Source organism: Protomyctophum bolini, assembly GCF_963924005.1.
Source record: "Protomyctophum bolini genome assembly, chromosome: 9".
Taxonomy (NCBI): Eukaryota; Metazoa; Chordata; class Actinopteri; order Myctophiformes; family Myctophidae; genus Protomyctophum; species Protomyctophum bolini.
Window position 1 is genome coordinate 6,927,373 of NC_137870.1, and position 10,000 is coordinate 6,937,372.

General features: G+C 48.2%; 1 protein-coding gene across 1 annotated transcript in view; it reads right to left on the minus strand.

Annotated features, from left to right (window-relative positions):
• Positions 1-10,000, minus strand: part of npas1 (neuronal PAS domain protein 1) — a gene marked incomplete at both ends in the record, with an annotated part of 45,460 nt that overhangs the window by 20,787 nt on the left and 14,673 nt on the right. Inside the window, 1 exon segment of the mRNA XM_080771862.1 lies at positions 1,800-1,867. Coding sequence (XP_080627988.1) covers positions 1,800-1,867 — 68 coding nt within the window.

A 10,000-nucleotide genomic window follows, 5' to 3' on the forward strand; every position in this document is an offset into this window, starting at 1 on the left:
GTTTCCACTGGACAACACACTGGTCTGATTAACCCATTCTGACCTGAGATCAGATTCTAAAAAAATGTCAGTCGTTCTTCGATTTTTCAAAAAATAGCAGACCTACAAGCTCGTAGCGCGCCACTCGGTGGCGCGCTACGAGCTTGTAGATCTGCTATTTTTAAATAGCTAAAGCATAACATGATGCCAACACCAGAATGGGTGCCCGTTCAGAATGGGTTAACACCTTGTTCCTCCGTCCTCTCTCGGTTGCCGCATCCCTCATGTTTCTGTTGTTGTCCCAGACGCCCCCCCCCTCCCCCCCCCCTCCCTAAGAGTCCCCACTCTGCTCTCCATTCATCTGTTTCACTGTGAGAACGTCTTCGGTGGCCAGCGCTATCACTAAAACATCTGAGTTTTATGGCCTGCGTGTGCGTGCATGCGTGCGTGTGCGTGCATGCCTGCGTGTGCGTGCATGCCTGCGTGTGCGTGCATGCGTGTGCGTGCATGCCTGCGTGTGCATGCATGCGTGTGTGCGCGCGTGCGTGCGGTTAGTCCACGGGAAGCGAGGATGAGGAACCATCAATAAGCCCAAGGTGGAGACATAGTCTAGATATAGTACAGTACAATAGCATACAGATTATCAGTTAATATACAGTAAGCACATTTACTTATCATGTATTTCATCACACACTGTAATACCCACAGCCTTATTTAATTTACCAAGACAAGAGAAGTAGTATTTAAATACTCAATGTAGCACGCATGTATGCCAGGTTCATTTAGCATCACGGTTGCTCACAGCCTCCATCACCCCCGCATAGTATAGAATAGTTGCGACCGTATTAGGCTGCAGATCACTGTGAGAACCTGTCGCGCCATCAGTCACGCCACCATATATGGCCGTCAGTCCGTCATGTCTCGTGACACGCTCCATAATATGAAGATCACGATCACTGACCTCATCAAACCCTGGATAGCTATACATGGAGCAGACGGGGATCATCACCTATAGATCTGCATATATGGAGCCCCGGCCAGCAACCCACCTCAAACCTCAAACCCTTAGATCTCCATATATGGAGCTGAAATTCCATTATGTTGATAAAACTCCCCACTCGTCCTTCCTCTTCAATGTCTCCCTTTTGACTCAGGTCCCAATGGGTTAAGTGATAAAACATGGCTATAGGTGGTCGACTGTCGTTGTTGATACAGTATATAAATCACCTTCAGGGTAATTAACCACCTTCGCTCCGTGTCTGTGGTTAATCACGCTGTCTGTGATTTACAGACATCAACAATGACCACAGTCTAGGTTTATAGACATCAACAATGACCACAGTCAAGTAGCCACAATGTGAACCCGGACATGTTGAGTACACCAACGTTTTATGTTATAAATGTTGAGTATGGGTCCCCAGCATGTAGAAACTGATGTTATAAATGTTTAGTATGGGTCCCCAGCATGTAGAAACTGATGTTATAAATGTTTAGTATGGGTCCCCAGCATGTAGAAACTGATGTTATAAATGTTTAGTATGGGTCCCCAGCATGTAGAAACTGATGTTATAAATGTTTAGTATGGGTCCCCAGCATGTAGAAACTGATGTTATAAATGTTTAGTATGGGTCCCCAGCATGTAGAAACTGATGTTATAAATGTTTAGTATGGGTCCCCAGCATGTAGAAACCGAGGCTAGGGGATGAAGCGAGTGACGTCAGGACTCGGGCGCTCTATGAGCAGCAGAACGTGTACATATTGTAGGACTGGTATAATGTGCTGCTATATATAGTTATAGAAGAAGCTGTGGTTGTGTTTACCTGCAGCAGGTGAGCTCCAAGGTGCTGTTCAAACATGTCTGTGGCCAGGGAATGGGCCGAGCGTCTTACTGCAAGGAAGAGACAGGACACACACGCACGCACGCACACGCACACACACACACGCGCACGCACACGCACACGCACGCACGCACACGCACCCACACACACACACACACACACACACACACACACACACACACACACACACACACACACACACACACACACAAGTAGTGACTATACAGCGGTGTCCACAGTTCAATATCAGACCACCATCAAAATGTATCTTTATAGGAAAATGCAGTTTTGAATATGGAATGGACGTGATCCTATAGCTGACACATGGAGGCCTGAGGGTAGAAAGCATTCACGTGACACATTCACAGTGGCATGTTACAGTATAATATTTTATTATATTCTAATATTTTAATAATTCATAATTTCATTATTATTAAATGTTACATCCTGTTGGTATAGTCGCCACACGCGCGAACACGCACGCACACACACACACACAGTTTAACAATATATTCATGTCCACGCAAAGCCTACCCATATTTTAGGTGCCGTTCAGTAAAGAATACATTCACAAACTCATGGATGACCGTGCCTTTTCGGTGGCTGGCCCCAAACTCTGGAACTGTCTACCCCCTCATATTAAGTCTGCTCCCTCCTTAGAGGCCTTTAAGTCTTTACTAAAAACCCATTTCTTCTACCTGGCTTTTAATGTTTGACCTAATTAACCTGTGTACTTTTTGTGTTGCTTCGATTTTGTAATGTAACCTGTGTACTTTTTGTGTTGCTTTGATTTTGTTTTACTATGTTACTTGTGTCATGTTTCCTGTACAGCACTTTGGTTGGCCTCCTGGTCTTTGAAAATGTGCTCTATAAATAAAATTTGATTTGATTTGATTTGATGGATACGTCCTCATGATACAAGTTCACGCCTCGCATGTCACTCAGCCCTCCATAAAGGGAAGCAGAGACCACGGCCATGCAGAGACTGTGGAAGCTTACGTGAGTTACGTAAGAAATAAAGTGAAGACACGCCGATGTGAAAAATGTACCGGACGAGCTGGTCAAAGACGGACTTGTCACATGCAGGCATACACAATGGCATCGTATAAGAATTGTTTTGCTGCGCAACAGTGAGCTAATTTTGGCAAAGATTTGGCTAACACACGAAATGACAGAACATCACAGTAAATGTCCCTGCACACAGAGCGCTCAATGCATTGCCTACACGGTGCTTCTGGGAAACCGAGGCTCAATGCATTGCCTACGGTGCTAATGGTAAAACCGAGGCTCAATGGATTGCCTACACGGTGCTTCTGGTAAAACCGAGGCTCAATGCATTGCCTATAGGGTGCTTCTGGTAAAACCGAGGCTCAATGCATTGCCTACACGGTGCTTCTGGGAAACCGAGGCTCAATGCATTGCCTACGGTGCTAATGGTAAAACCGAGGCTCAATGGATTGCCTATACGGTGCTTCTGGTAAAACCGAGGCTCAATGCATTGCCTATAGGGTGCTTCTGGGAAACCGAGGCTCAATGCATTGCCTATAGGGTGCTTCTGGGAAACCGAGGCTCAATGCATTGCCTATACGGTGCTTCCAAAAATATCCATGACCAAAACATACTGTATATGCATTAATTCAAGTCTCCATGGGGTGAATCATCATTGCACCGTGGCATGATGTCATGTTGTAGTTTTCCCAACCACCGCACAGTGGCATGATGTCATGTTGTAGTTTTCCCGATCACCGCACCGTGGTCACCTTGTCACCTAAAACTGGACTATATGAATAGGCCTTAAACCCTATTTCAAAGCAACCATTTCTGTTCTGGGGAGAAGGGCAATGGTCCTCACAAATATGGTAATACAGGTATAGCACGCACGCACGCACACACACACACACACACACACACACACACACACACACACACACACACACACACACACACACACACACACACACACACACACACACACACACACACACACACACACACACACACACACACACACACACACACACACACACACACACACACACACACACACACACACACACACACACACAGAGAGAGAGGGAGGGAGAGCTGCATCGCTACTCTTAATGCATCCCAAACACATGAAGCTATCAGAGCTGCTTCAGTGCCAAAGTGGGGCTGTTTACCAAAGCAATTACAATACAAATAGAGGTGGAGGTGCTTTAGGGGGGGAGGGGGGGGAGGTATGAGAGGAGCAGGAAAATGAGAAAACGCTAAGGAAGGTGAGAGTGATCACTTTCTCCCCAGCAAACGACGGCACGAGAGACTGAGCTGACAAGGAAGATTAATTCACCAATCGCCTGTATTTACTGTTTTATGTCAAAAAGAAGAGAGGTGGGGGGAGGTGTAATGCCACGTGCACACCTGCACACGTGTGATTGCAAGAGACTGGACTGTTAGCGACGACTAATCGCACTTCTGCCACACTGTTCCCGCTGTGTGTGGGTGTGTGTGTGTGTGTGTGTGTGTGTGTGTGTGTGTGTGTGCGCATGGTGCATCACTGCTTTTATGTTATGCAGCGTGACTCTGCATCTGTCCGTGTGCACGGTGCAAATCCTGGACCGGAGGTATAGGCAGACATGCATCGGACTCACTCAGGCAACAGCCCAGCTGTTTAATGATCTTAAATCCCTTTATTTTAGATTGTTTTGTAGTACTAATCGTATACAACATAAACATCACAGAGACTTTAGTTGTCACTGTACAAGAACAGTTGTCATGTTGGAACACATGCCTAAAGTTGCTCTTATTTGCGCCGCCCTCGTTGAAAACAATGTATTTCAATCTCCAGCTTGTCCCTCTCCATCCAGGCTGCATGAGCAGCTCGGTTTCTGCCCCCTCAATATCACAACTCTTCTATTCGATGGCTCTGGGGTTATCCAACTCTTCTATTAGACGGCTCTGCCCCAGGCACTGCCTCCAGGTCATCGTTAGATCAGCCCCCCGGGTCACCCCAGGCGAGCCACCAGGTGCCCAGGTCATCATCATGACATCAAGGACCATATAAGATAGATAGATAGATTGTTAGATCCCGCTGTAGTGGTGTCCGATCGATCATCCAAACTTAAAGGAGAATTCCATGCTAGAATGCTTTCTTAACCTTTTTACCTTTCTTTGTAGTTGTTACGTCCCCACCAAAGAGGTTCAGGTGTTTTTTTGTGCAAAAACTCCTTTTTGGCTATTTCCCCTACCATAAGCCCTCAATGAATTGCATTTAATTGAATGGGAATTGAATGGGGCTATGGGGTGTTGTGCTAATTCGCTTATTTGCATCTAAATAAGTAGTAAAGTGTGCCGCTGGGGATATTATTTACATTATGAAGAGAGGATATATACAAAATAATAATAATTTTGAGCAAAGGAAATAAGCGAATTAGCACAACACCCCATAGCCCCATTCAATTCCCATTCAATTCAATGCAATTCATTGAGGGCTTATGGTAGGGGAAATAGCCAATAAGGAGCTTTTGCACAAAATAACACCTGGACCTCTTTGGTGGGGACGTAACAACTACAAAGAAAGGTAAGAAAGCCTTTTAGTATGGAATTCTCCTTTAATTCCAGGTGACTAAAATGTGACTAACACGAAATGAAAACTATTCAAGAGACTATGACTAAAACTAAAATCAAAATGGGCTGTAAAAATCAACACTGCTCGACACCTGGATGAAGTCATGTGCAAAGGGCAGGATATAGCGGCTACAGCGCTGCGGGCAGTTTGCAGACTATAATGTGACTGGCTTTGCTACTATTACCAGTAAGACGCGTGAACGCGGGAAGCGAACGCAGATCGTAAATTGCAATAACAATTAGAATAAATTACGAATTAGTGAGAACTGTGTAGTACTGTGAAATTAGTGACACTCATGTCACCATGACTCAGCCATAACCATATAAGGAGTCCCCTCATGTCACCATGACTCACAAATCACTCAGCTCCATATATGGGCACAAAAGGGGCCAGGTCCACAACAAACAAATCACTCCGCTCCATACGTATATGGGCACAAAAGGGGCCAGGTCCACATATACAGTAAGCGATGCAACACACTCCATATTTGGACGTATAGCGGGACAGACACACACACACACAGACAGACACACAGACAGACACACACACACACAGACAGACACACAGACAGACACACAGACAGACATGATCTGCTAGGTCTCATAGTAAGTGCTCACTGCCTCCGCAACTATACCTCCTCATAGAGGATCACACAGCAGTCAGAACCACAAGGTAAGGACAGGGTAATGTTCTCTTGCTAATTGTAAATGGCTCTGGATTAACAGCGTCTGCTAGATGCCTAAATTGTAAATTGTAAATTGTAATGACGAGGGTAAGAGTCAGGCAAGCTGCACATTATAACAATAACACCTTTGATGTCAGTGTAATAATTAAAGTGACAAATGCTATTTTCATGCATGCAACCATGAAGTGTAAAATGACTCGTCTTTTACTAATACTGGATCTCTTGTCCACTACAGTTTTCGTGCATTTATAGTCAGATGGTCAGACTGGATTTGGGTCGGACACTAAGCTGTCGGTATAATGGAACGAGTTCAGGCTGGGGAAAAATCAGCCCGATCCTAGTGTGTGTGTGTGTGTGTGTGTGTGTGTGTGTGTGTGTGTGTGTGTGTGTGTGTGTGTGTGTGTGTGTGTGTGTGTGTGTGTGTGTGTGTGTGTGCGTGCGTGCGTGCGTGCGTGCGTGTGTGTGTGTACGCCTATAGCATTGCAGCATGCATTTGTGTGTGTGTGTCTTTTGTCAGTGTGAGTACATGGTGTCATGTACCCGTACCGCACGCAATGTAATGTTGTTTGTTTGTGTGTCTAAGTAGCGGCTATACATGAACACACGCACGACAGTGTGTGTGTGTGCGTGTGTGCGTGTGCGTGTGTGTGTGTGTGTGTGCGCGTGTGCGTGTGTCTTCAGGGAGCATTGGATATCTGTGTCTGTGCGTCGCTGCAAGGCTGCGGGAAATCAATACCACGTTATGACAGGAAAATGAAAGCTCTGCCCTGGGTTACAAGTGAACACTGAGGGCCGGTGCACGCACACACACACACACACACACACACACACACACACAGTATATGCGCTTGTGTGACTGTGTGTGTGCGCACACACATATACACGCATGCGGCCACACACAAGCATATACACACAACTCCCAGCTGCCTGCTTGCAATGTACCTTCAGTGAATAGAAGAGGGAGGCATTCCATTAAAAGCCACTGCAGACAGACACGCACACACATACTCCCACACAACCGCACGCGCACGCGCACGCACACGCACACACACACACACACACACACACACACACACACACACACACACACACACACACACACACACACACACACACACACACACACACACACACACACACACACACACACACACACACACACACACACACACACACACACACACACACACACACACACACACGCACACGCACACGCACGCACACACAGTTGCTGGACAAAGCCACAGTGGCATTGTATTATCGGGGTCCCCCCTGTGTGACACAGTGTGAATATAAATAAGGTCCATTCAGTGCATGTGAAAGAAGGGGGTCTGGGACGGGGACCCTCCTCCATAACCAGGGACCCCCCTCCTCAACCAGGGACCCTCCTCCTCCTCAACCAGGGACCCCCCTCCTCAACCAGGGACCCTCCCCCTCAACCAGGGACCCTCCTCCTCAACCAGGGACCCCCCTCCTCAACCAGGGACCCTCCTCCTCCTCAACCGGGGACCCCCCTCCTCCTCAACCAGGGACCCCCCTCCTCAACCAGGGACCCTCCTCTCCTCAACCAGGGACCCTCCTCCTCAACCAGAGACCCCCCTCCTCAACCAGGGACCCTCCTCCTCAACCAGGGACCCCCCTCCTCAACCAGGGACCCTCCTCCTCAACCAGGGACCCCCCGCCTCAACCCACCGTACTGGGAGGGAGGGAGGGAGGGGAGGGGGGAGCCTGTCAACCTCTCTGTGGGGCTAAACTGGAGGCTAGAGAGAGTCTGGAGGAAGTAACCCCCTCCCCCTCCCCCCCATCACCATATCAGAGATGTGAACAGGATACGCACGCACGTACGTGCATGCCCGCGTGCACGTGCACACTCACATTTAGTTCTTGGTATACATAACCAGATACATATCCATAACCATGACGCAGAGAATTGCAGATCAGGCCTAAACTATAACACAGAAACCTAACCTCTAAATATTTTAATTGTCAGCCTATAACCCTAACCCTGAATCTGTAACTAATGGTTATACTTATTTATTATAGCTTAACTAAAACAAGGAAAATAAAATAACCATTTGTCTTGTGAGGGCCAAACACCTGTGGGCCTCACAAGTATAGCAATAAAAGCATGCACGCACGCACGCACGCACGTATGCACGCACGCACGCACGCACGCACGCACACCTTCTAGGCCCGGGTCTCTGGAGAGTGGGGCCCGGGGGGGGGGGGGGGGGGGGTGATCAGTGGTGTTCAGCGGTGTCGGGGGGGCAAAGGAAATGCTGGATGTGACATGTGGCCGTGGGGGGTGTGGCTGACGGATGAGTCCACACACACACACACACACACACACACACACACACACACACACACACACACACACGTAAACATACACAGAGGATCATTTATTAAAGCCTGCCTGCAGTACAATAGGGTGGCCGGGAAACCAAAGCACTGCAGCTTGATATGGGCTTACGTGTGTGTGTGTGTGTGTGTGTGTGTGTGTGTGTGTGTGTGTGTGTGTGCGTGCGTGCGTGCGTGTGTGTGTGTGTGTGTGCGTGCGTGTGCGTGCATGTGGATGTGTGTGCGTGTGTACGTGTGTGTGTGTGTGTGTTTCTCTGTGCATGTGGATGTGTGTGTGTGTGTGTGTGTGTGTGTGTGTGCGTCTCTGTGCATGTGGATGTGTGTGTGTGCGTAAACACATTCACAGGGATTTGCAAAGGGTCTAATAGCACTGCTGGTATCTCACCCTGGGAACAAAGGGAGCTCTGTACTGCGCTGTGAAATGTGCACTTCTTGTGGGTGCGTGTGAGTGTGCGTGTGTGTGTGTGTGCGTGCGTGCGTGCGTGTGTGTGCGTTTGTGTGTGTAATGCTTTCTGTATCTCTAAAATGTCCTTATCGCCTGTTAAACCTCCACAATATCTTAATCCAACCTATTTGAAATTGAGCTTAGTGGTTCAAAAAAAGACTTGCCACACATGTGGATGAATGCTGTGTGTGGTGTGTGTGTGTGTTGTGTGTCAGACAGTGCACAGCATGTCCTCTTAGTGCGCGCTTGCACACACACACACACACACACACACCCCCCCCCCCACAGTTTTTTTTTTAAGCACGCACATGGGCGTGTGGAGGCTCAGAGGTCTTTGATCAGCCGGCGCTTTCTGTCACATTCTTGTTTCATTAAGCTTGCCGGGCCGCGCGTTTTCATTTCACCGCGCGGGAATAGGAGACATCAGAACGGGACAGGGACCGATCGGACACGTTAATTACAGTCTGACTCGCAGGTCAACGCCCGGGCTCTCCCCGGCGCTCCGCCAACAAGAAAAGATTGAAATTTCATTTGAATGATTTTCATTAGGCTTTTCTGTCCAATACATAATTTAGTCCCCCGAGTAAGTCTCTGTGGTCACTGGGAATAGGTATAGAGCAGCGCGCACGCAGGCACGCACACACGCACGCACGTACGCACGCACGTACGCGGCAGGCAGGCACGCACACACGCAGGCACGCACGCATGCACTCAGTGTCTCTTTCCTCCCCCCACACAGCGGTGTCAACCTTTTAACCAGGTTAGGGCGTTACCATGGGAACCAGGGATAACAGATGCATTGGCCAGTTGGTTGTCTATACACCACTCGCTGGCTTATCTCCTAGCCTCCTTCGTTGTCTGAAGTTTGGCCCTGGTGTGTTGCCATAGTTCCAGTTTGGCCCTGGTGCCTTGCCATAGTTCCAGTTTGACCCTGGTGTCTTGCCATAGTTCCAGTTTGACCCTGGTGTCTTGCCATAGTTCCAGTTTGACCCTGGTGTCTTGCCATAGTTCCAGTTTGGCCCTGGTGTCTTGCCATAGTTCCAGTTTGACCCTGGTGTCTTGCCATAGTTCCAGTTTGGCCCTGG